The 18244-nt window shown below is 38.8% G+C and overlaps 1 protein-coding gene across 1 annotated transcript; it reads left to right on the forward strand.

Annotated features, from left to right (window-relative positions):
* Nucleotides 1–3637: 3637 nt before the first annotated feature.
* Nucleotides 3638–5153, forward strand: LOC134621021 (G2/M phase-specific E3 ubiquitin-protein ligase-like). The gene is made up of 4 exons (XM_063467419.1): nucleotides 3638–3834; nucleotides 4011–4321; nucleotides 4427–4602; nucleotides 4962–5153. Exons 1-4 carry the CDS (start codon nucleotides 3638–3640, stop codon nucleotides 5151–5153), a joined length of 876 nt encoding a protein of 291 aa, XP_063323489.1.
* The last annotated feature ends 13091 nt before the right edge of the window (nucleotides 5154–18244 follow it).

The following is an 18244-nucleotide window of genomic DNA, read 5'->3' on the forward strand; positions in this document are numbered from 1 at the left end:
TCAACAGCGGACTCCTGGCACCCCCCCCCCCCCCCGCTCGCGGACTTCTCACTACTCAGGTTGAAGAAACCCCAGCAGCTGTCTATAGTATTGAGTGTCCACTAGAATAGAAATAAAAGCGTTCTAACATCTCACCTGCTTGTTTTTATTAAGGTATGTACACGTATGTACATGTACACTATTTTTATTAATAGAGGTTTCACTACTGAGGTTAAAAATGATATATAAGTCCCTTAGATCACTTCTAGATGTTAATGTTTGGTTTATTTCAGTGTTTTATTTGTTCCTGAGTAAACCGGTTTGGCTGTGATTAAAGTTAAGCTTCATAACATGTTACTCACAGTTAAATTAGGAGGGGATGGCAGTAAAAACTCCGGACCTGTGACATCATCACGTACGCAGGTGTTCCAATTGTACATATCGCAAGTCCGTGCTAGCGTTCTCGGCGGGTACGTACTCCCGTGCGTTCTCGGCGAGTACGTACTCACCGAGAACGCGAGTACGTACTCGCGTACTTGGGCATTGATAAACGGCCGTTGAGAAGGTAATTTGTCCATTCAAATCAGCTGTGATGTGATGTTTTTTGCCTGTGGCCTTCTTTGTCTCATACAGAGACAACACACTTTCCTTTTCTGACAGTTTCAGCTGCAGACATGGGTGTGGAGAAGCAATCCACTTTGGCTCTTGGAGGATGGCCTTATGAGCCATTGTTTCAATGGCAGGCTGCATGTTGTTCTTAGGTGGTAGGAAGTGGAAACCCATCCTTGTAAAAAGGTCAAGCAGGTCGTCTTCATTTTCATCCAATGTGCCCCGGAGAGCCTTCTCAACAACAGGGAGATAGTTGAGAAAAGATGTAATCAGGATGTTGACATCAACCGAGTCCACTCCATGGACGCAGGTAAAATAAAAGCCTTTGACAGCCTCACTGAAAGACACCATGGTCTAGTGAGCCTTTCACCCATATCAGTCCAACTGCTTGTCATTCAGCCTCAGCCTTGGATCTCGTTCAGTTTCACCTTCACACCGTTCCAAAAATTGCTCCCAAAATGCAGTGTAAACCTCCTTTGACACCCCAGCATCATCAGCAGCATTTTCATTTACAAAGTTCATCTTTAAACTCACATTGATGATGCTTTTGTCCATAAATACAACCAAAAGATCATCAACAACCTTTATCCTGCAAATTGATACACATCTATGAGGTGCCGTAAGGGACATTATTACTGAAATGCTCTCACACACACTACTGAAACGCTCTCACACACACTACTGAAATTTTAGCTCTCACACACACTACTGAAATGCTCTCACACACACTACTGAAACGCTCTCACACACACTACTGAAAAACCAAGGCATTTCAGTTGAACAGGAAGGTGTTTCAGTTGAACAGGAATGCATTTCAGTTAAACAGGAAGGCGTTTCAGTTGAAAAGGAAGGAGTTTCAGATGAACAGGAAGTTGTGTCCAGACCAGGAAAGTGAAGGAAAAAGTGGTACACTTCAAACCACTACACAGATGTCTACTCAGCAACCTGCTAGTAGCCTAAGTGAAGCAGCCGCATTACTCAACAGTATATTAGCCTCAGCAGAGACCATCAGAACTTTGTCAAATGCGACAGTCGTGGGGCAGCAACCTGTTGCAAGTACCAGTGTGGACGGACTGGATAGTCACTTAACATCCCTCTTTCCCTCACGTCAACGTAGCAGCTTGCCCATGCCAGCGACATCTACAGTCAGGAGAGAATGTGCACCTGCACCACGTTATCAAACTCGGCAATGCTTCGGCAGCTGGACATCAGGCACCAGAAGAAAAAGGTAGTTACAAAGTTTAATGCGTTTGTATTCACTTGCCTGAAATAGGGCCACATGTAATATAGTCTGATATTTAAGAATATACTGAGGGCCAGATTTACTAAATGGGAAAAAATAGCACAGCTCATAGGTGTAGTTAGTTTTACGGGTGCGCTATTTTCTAAACCACTGAGTTCATTTTGTATCAAGCCTTAGTAAATAGGTTTGCAGACTTGCTTTACCCCATCTACCCATTCCATATTTTGTACATTAAGAAACGAACTTCCAGAAATGCATTTGTCACAGGGTCAGTTGCAAAAAATTCCCGCAAAAGTTACCGTGTCTTGCACGCAATATTGTCACTGCGTTGTCTTTTAAAATACCAACAGTATTTTATTTCTCTCTCTTTTCTTACGCGCTGTCGCAAAGCGTTTGTAAGTCTGGCTCCTATGTACTGCAATACCTTAGTGTAACATATTCCTATAATGGCAAAGTTTCCAGTATTAATTTATATAATTAATATAAATTAATTAATTAAATGTAATAACAGACTGCCACTCATTATCACCCTACCAAGGCAGATACTATAATTATATAGAATACAATACAATACAGTATATAAAATTAACCCTTATGTTTGCCTAACTACAACAATTTTGTCTATGAAAGCATTCCGTGTAGGGGTTTGGATAGTGTTCTGCTGTCTTTATCTCAGTATTATTAGTTATCACTTGCTGTTGTTTATGGTATCTAATAGTTATATTTATATTTCAGAGCTATGGCCCAGCAGCATGACCATTTCAACAAAGATGTTATACTACTTCCAACTCCATCATGGGCAGTAGTGTGCAAACAAGGTTCAAAATTATGGTTACACAAACATGGGCACATCCTCAGTGCTTTTGAATTCCAGAAGACCTGGGACAACCAAACTGTTGTGAAACACATCAAGGAAAGCTTTGGTGAACGCATTCCAGAGGATGTCAGGTGAAATACTATTGTTTATTGTTACTGTGTGTATTCATGTAATGACTTGTACTTAAAGATAATATACCAAAGTAAAGAAGTTTAAAATATTATTCATCATTATAAAAACATATGGACTATACCAGTAGAATTTAAAAGTCATAAAAGCATACACAGAAACAGAACAGTATATAATAAAATATTTAACTAATTAGCAATTGCTGTTGTCCCTATTTATTTTTTATAGCCTCGAGTTTCTAATGGCTTGTGGCAATAAGCTGGTGTCTCCAAAGCTCCAAGATGGTCAGGAGCTGAATGGGATGCTGATCCTAAAGGTTTTTAAAACCAAAGTCCTCTATGTAAGGCCATCAAGGACACTTTTAGTAAGTTCCTAAAAGAATGAAAAGTAATCATGATTTGGGAAAAAACATGTCAACAATTGGGCTTCTAGCAAAATAGAATATATTTATTTAAAACAAGTGTTTGGGAGCAATCAATATGCATATTTCTTATGTTAATCCTTTTAAGATAAGCTATAATTACTTGCTTTTGATATATGTTTTTGGTCTTTCTCTGTTGAAGAGTGAATCAGATGAAGACAAAGATCCTTCTTACATCAGCTCCAAATCAGCATTAAGCAGTTGTGCAACTGATAAGGACAGTGACAATGATTGTTTTGAAGTTGATAGTTCAAAAATCCAACAAGACATGAGCAGCCAAGTCACTACAAGGTTAAGAAGTCATGTTAAAGGTGATAACCCTGGCACTAGCAGTGATGAAGAAGATGATACTGGGACCAACTGTATTGGAAGGAGTGTTGGTAAAAGGCGACGAGCAAAACAAGGAAGTGATGGGAACAGCATTTGTGATGAAGGCTACATGGCAAGAAGTGATGACAAACCTAGCACAAGCAGTCACAGCAGAGATTTCAATGCAAGAAGTAAAGACATCCCTGCCATTAGTGTTAATGATGAAGATTATTCTTCATATTTAACTCTCGTGGCATCGCTTTCTGGCGATTCTTCAGATGATGAGGATTTAAATCAAGCTATAATTGCGAGCTTGGAGAATCAGATGTGAGTAACAAACATACAGAATTTGAGTTTGAGAACTGATTAGATTTCTAGAATTGTCAAATCAATATAAAAATTTTAAGCTTTAGATCTCTATGTGTGTGACGCATATTCTCGAATTCTGTAACATGACTACATGGCTGATATATTTTATTTTCTGTTTTATTTTCTTTTTTTAGTGCAGAAAAAGTCCCTGTTCAAGAGATACTGCTGGAACTATCAAGCAAAATTAGCACAAAACAACAGTGCAAATTTAATATAAATCGCTCTGCTGTGTGGGAGGGAGCCTTGCGTGGTTTTCAAAGGCTATCTTATGATCCCAACTTGATGATCTGTGTGAAATTCTCAGATGATATGGGGAAAAATGAGGAAGGGGTTGATTTAGGTGGGCCAAGGAGCGAATTCTTGAGACTATTGATGGACACCATTGCCAGGTCAGCCATGTTTGAGGGGAAAGAAAACTGCAAGAACTTGGCTCTTGACAGTACTGGTAATTACCTATTCTTCTAAGATTAATAGTGGGAACAGTTTAACTGATTTTTACAGGCAACATTACTGACAATTTTGCTTTTCCTTTTATTCTGTTGCTTTGCAGCTCTCAGAGGGGACTGGCACTACATCTCTGGCCGAGCCATTGCAGTGAGCTTGGTACATGGTGGTCCACCACCTAACTTTCTGTCACCAACAGTATTTTCTCTTCTGGTTGGAAATTCAGCAAATCCAGCCCTGGAAGACATAGCTGACCTGGAACTCTTCGAAAAAGTCAAAAAGGTCTCTATATGTTTATTTTATAAATCTTATAGTGAATTTGAAATTGTTTGTGTTACACTTTTCTTTTGCAGGGAATGTTTATCTGGATCAGTCTGGCCATTGCTGAATGCCAACTTTTTATATGTTGCTGCGGTATTAAACTAAGACTCAGCAGATAAGGGTAGACGAAAGAGTATATTTTCTTATTTTTTTAAGCACATTGTGAACTTATTTAAAAAAATATGTGTAGTCATTTGACTTCCAATGTACGCTTGGGCATATTGTGATTGTGTAGACCACTAGTGGGTTCCTTCTAATAGGTTATAAGACTACTAAGTAACTTCCATAACAAGCCCTTCTTCTGCTCTTTGTGATGCTAGATATCTCAAAGTACAACCCTTGAGGACCTTGAAAAGTCAAAAGAACCTCTGCGTGACTACTTGGCCAATGCAGGATGCCTGAGGCCTATGCGTTCACTAAGAGACAGGGATCTGCTGGTACATGATATTGTCATGTTTCAGGTCATCCACAGACCTACGGATGGCTGCTATCCTACAACAATGTTTGGATAGTCACTGATGAAGGCAGAAGATTTTTCAATTATACCTCTAACAGACTGTTGTAGACGTCACCGCGGTGTTAGCTGTGCATTAATGTGTTATTTGTTTTTCCTCACCTTCCTGTGCAGCTAAAATACCTTCCTGTTCAATTGAAATCTTCCTGGTTTTCAGTAGTGTGTGTGAGAGTGTTTCAGTAGTGTGTGTGAGAGCATTTCAGTAGTGTGTGTGAGAGCGTTTCAGTAGTGTGTGTGAGAGGTAAAATTTCAGTAGTGTGTGTGAGAGGTAAAATTTCAGTAGTGTGTGTGAGAGCGTTTCAGTAGTGTGTGTGAGAGCGTTTCAGTAATAATGTCCCTTACGGCACCTCATACACATCGGGGCTCTGTTGATTTTCTGAATTTGATGGGAAAAGTTGGCTGCTTGAATCAAAAGGCAAACCTTGTGTGATGAAATTCAGTCCATGGTCCTGGGTACAAGACAAAACATGCACATTCAATAAGACATGTTAATGAATTATATGTTCTCAATATGGTTGAAATGTATGTGTGTAATATTAGTTGTCTCTCCATTCCCAAACCATGGTTGCACTGACAATGAATATATAACATGACCATTGTTACTTTTTGAAATGTTTTGGCCTGATGGAGCTCCTCCTGTGTCACAGAAAATAATACAATGCTCTTTACATGCTGAGTATGAGACTCACTTCTGTGAAAGAGTACATAATAGTTACACAAAAATAATGTGTCACTACTGTGTTATGTAAATAGTTTGATTTCAAGAATACATTTTCTGTTTGATCTCATCTTAATTTCAAACACCAGAATTGTCTCTCAACTGAAAATATCCTTTTAATTCAAATGGACCCACAAACTGCCACATCCTCTGAAAAATGTGTGCCATAATTGGCATTGCTACAGTATGTAAAGATAGGCGTTCATGGTTGCCTGAATGATAAATCTTACCTGTGCAATCTGGGGTGCTTCCTCATGTATGGACTGCATATGTGGTGTGGGTAAGACATTAGCTGAAGACAATGAGGGCAGGAAACCATCCGTAGGTAATCCACTTAGGTCGTTATTCTGAAGGAGGAAGTAGTGCATTAACTGACAGCAGACACCTTAACCCTTCAAGTTTATGAGAATCGTCTTCAATCTTCTACCTTAACCTGTTAAAAATCATGAATGTTCTTAAAATATGTCAATTAGAGATTAAGAAACTGAAAAAAAATCACAGCTCTTTATATTTAGCCTGCATGTCTCACTTACAAGAGTAAAAGGACATATTACAGTGGAATTCCACAGGTTTTTATCAGGTCTTTATTTTATTATTGCTGCAACAAAATCAAGCCTTAAACAAACGAGACATTAATTCTGATTAATGGTAATCAAGCAAGTGTTAGATTAGCTCTTGTTTCTTAGTCGTCCCCCTGGATAAATGACAGCATTCGCTGTTTAAAGCGTTCCTGTCGCAAGGTTGAGCGACTATGGAAGAAAACCCGTTTACAGGTTCATCTCCTCAACTTAAAGGACCTTTTAGTTGCATTTAACACTTCAGTTTGTGATGCGAGGGTTGCCTATTTCTCAGACCTTGTTTCAAAGAGCAGAGGTAACCCCAAGGTACTTTTTGACACCATTAGTGATATTGTTGCTCCTGCTCCACCTGCTGTTTCAATTACCTCAGATGAAGATTGTGAAAATTTTCTTTCTTTCTTTCATGAAAGAGTTAGTAATGTCAGGAACAATATCTCTCCTTCTGTGTCTCTCTTGTCTGCTCCAACCCCACCTAGGCCTGATATTTTAGAAAGATTTTTACCTGGGTCCTTACCTGTGCTGGTCAAATTAGTTAATTCAATGAAAGTGTCCTCCTGTTCTCTTGATATTTTGCCTGGATCTTTGTTTAAAAATGTCTTTCAGTTTATCAGTCCCTGTGTGCTTACAATTATCAATACTTCACTGGTTTCTGGTCAGATCCCTGGTTATTGTAAGAATGCTGTCATTCACTCTCTGTTAAAAAAAAAACCTAAGCTTGATGCTTCACTTCTTAGCAGCTACAGACCAATTTCAAAATTACCTTCATTGCTAAGATTTTTAGAAGAGGTTGTTGCTAAGCAGATTATAGCTGTTCTAGATGAATACAGCATTCTGGATAAATTTCAGTCTGGTTTTCATAGACCTCACTCTACTGAAACTGCACTTATTAGAGTCTCCAGTGACATCTTGAATAAATATAAAGCAGGAGAATGCTCTGTCCTGCTGATGTTGGACCTGACCTCTGCCTTTGATACTGCTGACCAACACATTTTGCTAGATAGGCTTATCTGTGTGAACGATCTTTTAATTCTAAATACAGTTCCTCTTCTGCTTCTCTTGAATATGGTGTGCCACAGGGCTCTGTTTTGTGGCCTTTATAGTTTTTGCTGTATATACTCACTCTTCAGCACTTATTGAGCACTTTTAAAGCTATTTCTTATCACTGCTATGCAGATGATATTCAGTTGTATATCTCCTTTAAGCCCCAAGATGTTTCCAAACTACTGATTTTGCATAGGTGCTTAGATTAGCCTCGCCTCTGTCAGTGCGCCCTAGGGTGGCTGTGGCTACAATGTAGCTTGCCATCACCAGTGTGTGAATGGGTGAATGGGTGGATGTGTAAAGCGCTTTGGGGTCCTTAGGGACTAGTAAGGCGCTATACAAATACAGGCCATTTACCATTTAAAGCCTCTGTGGATCATTTGCAAGTTCTTCAGAATGCTGCTGCAAAGCTTCTGACCAAATCTTCTAAATACTCCCACGTTACACCCCTGATCATCCATTTGCATTGGCTCCCCATAAAATTCATAATCCACTTCAAGATTTTGACTTTGACATTCAGGGCTCTGCATTGACAAGCACCAACCTCTATCATTTACATCAGTACATCCCCAGCAGGTCCCTGAGGTCATGTGATCAGGGCTTGCTGCTCGTCCAACATACGAGGCTGAAAACAAAAGGTGATAGAGCATTTGTAACTGTGGCCCCCATGGAACTCCTTTCCTTTGAGCCTGAGATCTGTAGACTCATGGGTTCCTTACAGCTGAAAACGCATCTTTTTAAAATTACTTTTTGGTTGTGTTACGGGTTCGAAATTGAGGATGAGAGTAAAACAATGATAGTCCAGAAGAGGTCGTTCAAACAATTGATTTTAATGCACGCAGCGTGGAGAGGTGCAAACTGCAAAACAGTTGTACATCTCTGCCCAAAATACACTCTAGATTGCTTTTATAACATCAGGGTATTGTAACGCCCCTTCTTGCGTTTACAAGCACATAATTTCCATGTACAGAACATTCATGTATTTTAAGAATTAAATGCAAACACAGAAGTTCCTCCTTGTGGCATACTCTTCCGAATATGGTGATGATCTCAGGCCTTTGAGGTCACCACAGACTGGACCTCTCCTTCCATCACCTGTAACTAAGCAAACTCAAATACCACAAGAAGCTGAATACATTCAGGCCTTTACTCAGCTACTATTTTACCGTAACAATATACTCAGCCTATGAGTTATGATACATATATTTAACTCAATCATTTTAAAGTAGTTATAACTGCACCTGTAATAAACATGTTAATATTTGATTATGATAACCCCTATAATATAAATTATAACATAATGCCAGCAGCTTCAATAAACACTTTGATGAAATGATAATTAATGCAATGATAAGATGATGGTTATGTAAAATAATCCCTGTAATTCCACAATTCCCTCTTTTGACGTCTTCCAAAGACGTCACTACACCATTCCCAGGTCCACTACCTTCGCTCTGACCCTCTCTCTGCTACACCTTACTAACCTACTGTGTTCATCTAAGGTTCCTGTCATTATTCAAAGTTGGTTCACAATATCATATCAGGCAAAATCACAAACCCTACTGCCACGTCTGCTTTGTTAAGCTCTTCAGTTAGACTCTGTACCGGTTTGCCAATCTGTGTGTACATGCCTCTACACTTTTAATGTCTAAATTCACATGTGTATGTATGTGCACTTGTATGTCAATCTACATCTATCAGTCAATCATTTTTCAGATATAAGGCGTTAAAGTGAAAAATGTTTCCTGACTATTAACTCCTGATACTGGAGGGACTTTCCGGGTTGCCCAACCTCTTAGGTTTGGCCTTTTACACTTTTACTAAAGAAATTTTAACAGAGCCCAAAGAGATTTTTATTTTGCTCCTGTGCTTGACAGGATAAGGGAAGTTGTTTTTTGTTTTGTTTTGAAATTTCCCCTTCTGTGTGTGTGTCTACATAGGTAAGCATATTATAATCAACATAACATCCCTGATTTGCAAATGATTTTCTGCCCCCGCTGCAGGGCAACATCCTACATCATTTTGTGGTGAGTCTATGTTGGCTAGTTTAATACAGATATGTAACAGTTGCTTGATTGCATGGCCCACTCAGAGTTGCACAGTTTTAATGTATGTGGAGAGTTCAATACACATTTCTTGGCTAATTATTTTCAAAAATTATTTATTTTTCAATATTTTGAAACTATTGACGTGCCATTTAAAATAATTATCAAAACTCCCTATCTCTACATATATATATCAATATCAAGCGCATATCTACACTTAAACACACACTCAACCATTTCTCCTTCACTTGTTTAAAATACTCGTCCAGTCTCAGCACACACCAACAGCAGATCTCTTCATGAGACCATCTTCAGGTGCATTTTCTAACTTGGTCCTCCTGACATGAGTTCTTGTTTTTTCTACAGTTTTTCTATGGAAATGAACCCAGGTGTTTTCACAATTTAAACATAGGTTACTCACATTTCTAGCCTGATTGTTTCCCAATAAAAGTGAAATCAAACATTGCATTTGATTTTACTTATGTATTATCATGTTCTGGGCTCTATCCATTATATTAACTTTCTTCAATCTCAATACTCTTTATGTGTGAGAGCAACGCTTTTAGTTTTATTAAACACAGAGTAAAATACACACCATCCCCCTGTCAGCCTAAATCTCCGCTAAAAAGCACACTTCAAAGTTTTCTATCTGGATTTACGCCTCTTTTGGCCTCAAGCATATACATAACATGCAAAGGTTACTGTTAATGCCCGTTAGACAAGTTTCCATTATCTACAACATTTTGTTTCACCCGGCTCACCCTCACCTGTTTCCTGTTCACTTATTGCATATTTATCTTTAACACCTTTTACCTCAGTAGTTGCTAAGCAGAAACAAAGCAACCTGTGGTCCACCTTTACCCTGTAAAATAAACCCCTGTCATGTTTGTGTCTGTAAGCATGTTTTGCATTCATTCATTACACTCCCCGCCATTCCTGCAAGTTAGGAGCTGTAAAGTTGAAAGCTGCATCAAGTCCAGGCCTCTGGCCTGGCCTATATATAAATCATGTGTGTTTGTAAGCGTGCGTGCAATTAACCTGCTATGTTCTCATCTTCCCTCAACATGTATCACCTGGACACTCTCACCAGTGAAGCTTAAAACCCTTTTGGACGGAACATCAACTCTAAACAAGCACAGTTATGCACTGTGTATAAAATTAACTCAACCTGCAAATAGAGATGTCACTGTTATGACAAACATAAAATAATACTGTACAACATATTATTAATGCAGTCATCATAAGGCAGATTATATGATAGCCATAAAAATCTCTAAATCCCAACAGATTCCGCTTTTAAATCTTCCCTGACTTTCCCTTCAAGTTCTGCTTTCTTAGTACAATAATTAGGTCCTCCTAATCCCATTAAATCTGCCATATTGATTCCTTCATGTGTAAGTGTCAGATTTCGAGCATCTAAAACTTTACTCAGTCTCTGTTGTGCTAATGATGTCATAGTGAACGCCTGCAAGTTCACATAAGCCACCACACTATGTTAGTTAGAACTTTTAGTGAGTGTTCTCTCCCTACATGTACTGTTTCCTATATTATTTTGGCAGCCCCTGCTGCATGCTGTGCGCATTTAGGGTGCCTTGCTTCTGTTGGACTCAACCTCATGCTAACCTACATAAGTACCTGTCTTAAGAGAGACCTCTGCACAGCTCAGACGCCAGTTGCAAGAGCTCTCTAACATTAGAATCATCAACTGTGACTTATATAGTGTTATTTCGGTACTTTATACTTCACACATTTTCAACGTTGTTTATATGGGGAGTTCCTCTTTTTGTGTCTATATTTATTAATATGCCTTGTGCACTAAAACTTCCTGTTTTTCAGTCTGGCTGAGCACTTGTTTGTGAGTAAAAACTGACCTCTACAAGCCTTCATTATTAAAGTACATAAAACAAGATAATGAGCCGATACACATTACAAATATTTCATATATACAGAGAAAAACCCAACAATCTTGTGACCCCCTACTGAGCAAGCACCTTGGCAACAGTGGGAAGGAAAAACTCCCTTTTAACAGGAATAAACCTCCGACAGAACCATGCTCAGGTACGGGCAGCCATCTGCTGCGACCGCTTGGCGTGAGCTAACAGACACTTCTTTTAACAGAGAGACTTAATATTTAATAATCCACATTTCACTATTTTATTGTTTGGTTCAGATTTGGATTCTGTATTGTTCTTTATTTGTTATTATTTATATTTAGATTGTTTATTGCTAGTCTTGGTTTGTTGTTGTCTGTTTGGGAGCTGACATGGTCTCTGTAAATAAACTTCTTTTGGTGGAGTAGCATCAGGAGAGAAGCTCCAGAGAGGCATATACCAAAAGAGATCTCCTCAACGTGTTGTATATTTTCAATATTTCCTTATTATTTTGTCATAAAATAAATCACCCAAATAACTTAAGCTGTGTGACAGCACCTTGCGTTTACGCCAGGCTGTGAACTGCCCTGAAGCTACACCCCCTTTTACCCCATTTAATTTCTCAATCTTAGTTTAAACTATTCCTGACCTTCTCCTTCTCTCGTCTGATCATCTCAAGTACGTCCTGTACCAAATTTGCTTCCTCTTTTTAAGTCCCACATTTAATTACAAGCTCTAACACATTTGCCCTATATGGCTGTTCCGACGTGTTTCCTGTCAACTTAACAGAGTTATTCTCAAAACTCAGAGCTGAGGTTCCCCTTTCCTAAGTCTGTATGTTCTACAAGAGAGCAAGTCGGTAAACAAGTTTATCATCACAAAGGTTGTTAGGTAAAGGTCACGTAGACATTTGCTTAGTAACCCTAAAACAGCACATTTCATGTAGCTAATCGCATATATTAACACCCCCCTTTTTGTGACACATCTCATGTGTTACAAACTCAAAATCCTTCACTCAGGTTAGGCAATTAAAAGAAAAGTTTAGTCCTATCTCATTATGTATAAATGCTCTGGAGCTTCAAACCTGTGTTTAAGGAATTAAATCAAATTAATCATCATGTCAAAATCCCTTCTTGGCTCCATCCACAGCCTGCATCCTTGAAACGTCCTACAAACAAAAAGCTGTTTGTTAACCAGAACATCACCTTTTATACTCACTTTCTCCACTTCTGATCCAGCCTGTGTTATAAAATAAAAGTTAAAACAGAACAATTATCAGTCATGTGTCCAACCTTAGTCCAGTCTTTTGTCAGTGTCCAGGTGGTCCAACCTATGGTCTGCCTGGTCCGTCCATTCACCTGTCCATTCCCACACATTCACTCACACGCATTAACATCGGGTGTTGGTTGACTTCCGCACAAATAATCAGATTTACCACCTTCAGCAAACTCAGTTTCTTTATATAATTATTTCTTTTCTTTTTACTTGTTTCTTAGGAAAATAGTTCTTTATACTTTTGGACTGGATTGGCTCGCTGCAATCCTTTTAGACAGGGACCCACAATCTGACCCATTGTAATTCGGAAAAGGTCACCTTACTTTTTGTTCTCCTGAGACTATTGTCAGCGCTGTTATTCATTCTTTTGCAGGCCTGCTTAGAACAAAATGAGAAAAAAGAGAGCTGAGTATTAGCTCATCAAAGTACCAAACAAAATCACCTGACAGGTTTTTTCTTTATAAGTGCACTGTTACAAAACCCCTTAAACATGTCCATGTTTATTAAAACTCCCTCTTTAAAAATAAAACAACAACCTCAAAAATCTTCAACAATATTAAATTTCACCCATACAACACACCCAAAACGTAAAAAGCTACACCGTTTTGTACACAACAATAACCCCGGTTAAGCACTTTACCATACTCAGATTCAGCCTAACACCTTACAACAATGTGTCAACACTAATTTATAAACCTCCTAATCAAATTTGCACCTCTGAACAATCTACCCCTCCTTTAAGGCCTCAATCACACACACACAGCAAGCTCCTCTGTCCACATTCACACGAGCTCTCAAACTTTTTGCATACTCAGCCATATCTCAACAATTTAACTTGGCAAAAGAAATACATGTTTAAACTTTATCACATTATTCAATTATTTTCATTTTCTTCCTATACTAATCACTTGTTGTGATCAATCAGTGCAAGAGCACTCCTAAGTCACCCTTTTAAACTACTTTATTCAACATTCACACCATTCTATCACTCATACAAGTAGCAAGCCGATCTTCATTGCGTATGTTTGTGTGTGCTATTTTGCATATATGGCTTCACAGTCTCACAGACACTTTCCCATTCTCCAGTTAAAGAGTCAGTTTTCTCTGTCCCCCAATCACTAACCCAAATTTTACTTCCCCACCTTAAATCACAGCCCTGCTGGTCTTCCACCACCAGTTAGGGCTTGCTGTCAGGTTCCTGGACACTGTAAACAATTCAACCAGAAACTTGCCTTAACATATCCATTCATGTTAACCTGTAATTTCTTCAGACTCCTGCATCTGGAGAATTGGTCCGGGTCTGCTTTACTCCTGAAAATAACAAACTAAGACATTTTCATTATTATCACGGACGCCTAAACGACCCATTTCTCTTTTTCTAGTCAAAAATACCAATTATGTCATGTATGTAAGCGTGTTCTTCCTTGCGTTATGTGGTCATGTAAATGCAGTGTAAGCTGTTTTCTTCATTGCATGCCAGGTGATCATCTTAATTAAGTGTAAGCAGTTTCTTCATTGCATGAGTGTAAGCTGTTTTCTTCATTGCATCCTTATGTATTCATTGCATTTTCATGTATTCATATTTAATTTATGCATCTTTTCGCTGAGCTCAACATTCAATCTCACTTCTGAATCGTTTCAAAAATAATCTCACATGTAACAATTTGTATATGTGTGTTTTCTATTCATTAATATAATTGTCAGTTATTTTGATTATCTTTACCTTTTGTATTGTTTACCTCTTTGTTGTGATGTGGTGGACATCCCTAAACTATCACGAGTTCAGGGTTCAATTTCAATCCAATCATCTCCTATCTTCTCGCAGTCAAACTCGTCCAGCTTCATCTCTCACTGGTCCTTTTCATTCACAGTGTCCTGTTCGGGCTTCAGAGCCCCAGCAAACACAGTCTGTTTCTCCTCTGTTTTGATCTTTCAGTATTTCCTCTTCCTTCAGTCTTATTTTCATTTGCTGTGTTTTCTTCTCCATCCATCTTTTCAGTCTTTTCTTCCAAGATTGCTCCAAGCTTGGCAAATATGACAGTCAGTGCCTTCAAGCAGACATATCACGCTGTTCTTCACCAGCATGCATGTTGCATCACGTGCTTTCTTCCATGCTGCTGGACTCATCAGTCGTCGTCAATGTTACTGCTTTCGCCTGCACTGTCTTTTAGCTTCCGTTACTTCTTCACGTCCATGATGTTCTATCGGTCTTCATCAGGAAATTGACTGTCCTTTGCGTTTCTTCTCTGGGTCAAGGACAAAGTGAGAGCTCAAGCTGCACAATTTCGAGCCAAAGACTGGCTTATTTTCTCCCAATTCTTTTAATCTACTTTTCTGCTGCTGAACTCAAGGTTCCAATGTTGAGAGAGTCCACCTGTATTGGCACACTAAAGCATATAATTAGCATCATATTCATTTTTTACCTTAAAGCCTCCCTTTTTGCTTCATCTGCCCAGAGTTAAATCTCTCTCTCTACTCTGGGTGCACACTTGTCACCGTGAGCTTCCCTTTTATGGGCATGCATTTCCTGTCCCAGACACACACACGGTTTCCTGTTTCTACAGCTTCTGCACAGACTTCTTTTTAATTTCACAGTCTACAAATAATCAGTAATTCTACTAAATCTTTATCTAAAAACAATATGCCTTCATTTCACTCACACACATTTAAATAGCGCTCTTTCACACATCAGGACAACTAACACTTCTCCACACCCATCACCATTCTTTAGGTCAGTTTTGTAGCATCAGTCACACAATAATTTCTTGAGTGGGTGTACTAAGTGCATATACTTATGTGTTTTTAAACAGAAAAATAAACTCAACCTCTCATAACATCACTCAAAGTCAAATATCTTCATAGACCCCAAAGTAAGCATATTATTTCCCTAGTCAAAAGTCAAACCGTTACTCACACAGTAGTTTTAATCTCACAGCCTTTGTGTTTTGAAACTAAAAAGAGGAAGGAACAGCGCCCAATTTAAACTGCGCATGTTGTCACTCAACAACACACACACAGAAAATGTAACTGTATATATTATCTCAAACTGAAACAAAACCCATCTAAAAATCCTAAAACATCTTACTTCGACACCCCAAAACACACATCGCTTACAGACATCTTTATTAATTAAATTATCTCAAATTCAATTTCAGTTCTCAGAACCTAGATAACGGTCTTAAGTATCAACAGTTTATATATCCTATCTCAAAACCCCGCAAAAGTTATACAGTCATGGCAAGAAATAAAACTTTACTTACAATATTGTCATAAACAAATCCAGCGTCTTAAATACATGCATCAGCAATGTGTAGCAGTCTCTATTAACTTCCTCATACTCTATGCACCTCTCAGCTGCCTTATTTGCATTTTCACACACACACACACAGTCTAAAAATAGTACCAGCCTAACTCACAGACTCCTCTGACACACAATTTTACCCAGACGTCTTTATAATTACAACTGCAGTATTAGGCCTGACATTTTAAAACCTACACAATTTCGACAAATTTAAATTAACCCTCCAAGGGACAAACTCCAAGTTTTTTATCATCAATCCACACAGTATCAGTTCCAAACTGTATCTGGTCTAATTCCTAAAGTTCCTAAATCAATTTAAAAGCGTCCAACGCCCAAGGTCCAACCTTTGCTACCCAAAAAAGTGCACAAACCGTTCCAAACGGTAAAGTGGTCCAACCACTAGCTATTTTGGAGGTTCCCAAGTTCTCCACGATCGCCAATCGGACTATCCCCTCCCACAGGAAAATCCCGAGCGTCCCCAGGAAGTTTGGAGCGTCACCTCCGAGAAATGCACTTCTTAGAACATCCCACAGTTCCGTTCTACATAAATTTAATTATGTTTTAAAGACATCCTATGAAACCACAAAACCAACTGTATTGATGTCCAACCCCAGCTTTATAGTCAATTATGACTGTATAATCATATACAGTTTCGAAATTACCTGTAAACCTAAAGTCAGTAGTCCAACTACTTTAAATTCTCTTTCCTTAGCAGTCCAACTGCTTTTCCTTTAATCAGTACTGTCACTTAACCTTACATTATCATTACTTCAACTTCAATTCTCATGAGATTTTCACCAAAATCAAAACATACCTTTACCAGTAATTTTCAGTGAGTAGACTTTCAATTTTGTCAGAACCAATTCAGCACTGTTTGGAAATAATTCAACAGGTAGTGCCTTACCTTTGAATAAGCCGGCTTATGTCCACTCACTTCGACCACTGACTCGTGTCTGCTCGTTCGAGCGCCTCGGACCCTCTCGGTCTCAACCTCCAACTCTCTCTACTCAACCTCGGCCAATGCACCAAATGTTACGGGTTCGAAATTGAGGATGAGAGTAAAACAATGATAGTCCAGAAGAGGTCGTTCAAACAATTGATTTTAATGCACGCAGCGTGGAGAGGTGCAAACTGCAAAACAGTTGTACATCTCTGCCCAAAATACACTCTAGATTGCTTTTATAACATCAGGGTATTGTAACGCCCCTTCTTGCGTTTACAAGCACATAATTTGCATGTACAAAACATTCATGTATTTTAAGAATTAAATGCAAACACAGAAGTTCCTCCTTGTGGCATACTCTTCCGAATATGGTGATGATCTCAGGCCTTTGAGGTCACCACGGACTGGACCTCTCCTTCCGTCACCTGTAACTAAGCAAACTCAAATACCACAAGAAGCTGAATACATTCAGGCCTTTACTCAGCTACTATTTTACCGTAACAATATACTCAGCCTATGAGTTATGATACATATATTTAACTCAATCATTTTAAAGTAGTTATAACTGCACCTGTAATAAACATGTTAATATTTGATTATGATAACCCCTATAATATAAATTATAACATAATGCCAGCAGCTTCAATAAACACTTTGATGAAATGATAATTAATGCAATGATAAGATGATGGTTATGTAAAATAATCCCTGTAATTCCACAGTTGATTTCTGTTTTAGCTTTTGTGTGAAGCACTTTGTGATTTTTGTCTTGAAAGGTGCTATACAAATAAAATTTTACTTACTTACTTACTGGTGAGACAGGTCGCAGACCGGTAGTATTATGGAAAAACACTGAAATGTACAATACAAAGGGCAAGTCGAGGAGGGGAAAAAAAGAGACCTCTACTCATGCTGGGCTCTGTTGCGGAATCAGTTTCACCCTGGTTCTTTTATTCCTCTGGCATCCAGAGACGGCACCGGACTCAGTAGTCATTTTCACAAAACCTTTATTCATCTTCATTCATCTTCATTTAAGCAAGCATCTTCTAGAAGGGGAGACATGCAAGGCCGGTGTCCCTCTGCAAAAATCTTCCCTGCTTTGTCTGTGAAACGCAGTTTTGTAGAAGCGACCCCATCATAAAACCCCAATGGTGTGCGGCAAACTCTGTGTCTGTGTGTGTATGCACGAGCACATGAGTGCCTGTGTGTATGTGTGAGTGCACGTAAGTGAGTGTGCTTGTAGATGTGGGTGTGTCATAATAGTCAAAGCACTGTGTGTGTGTGTCTCTGTGTACGTGACTTCCTGCCGGTCATAAA

The sequence above is a fragment of the Pelmatolapia mariae genome, linkage group LG3_W (genome assembly GCF_036321145.2).
Source record: "Pelmatolapia mariae isolate MD_Pm_ZW linkage group LG3_W, Pm_UMD_F_2, whole genome shotgun sequence".
NCBI lineage: Eukaryota > Metazoa > Chordata > Actinopteri > Cichliformes > Cichlidae > Pelmatolapia > Pelmatolapia mariae.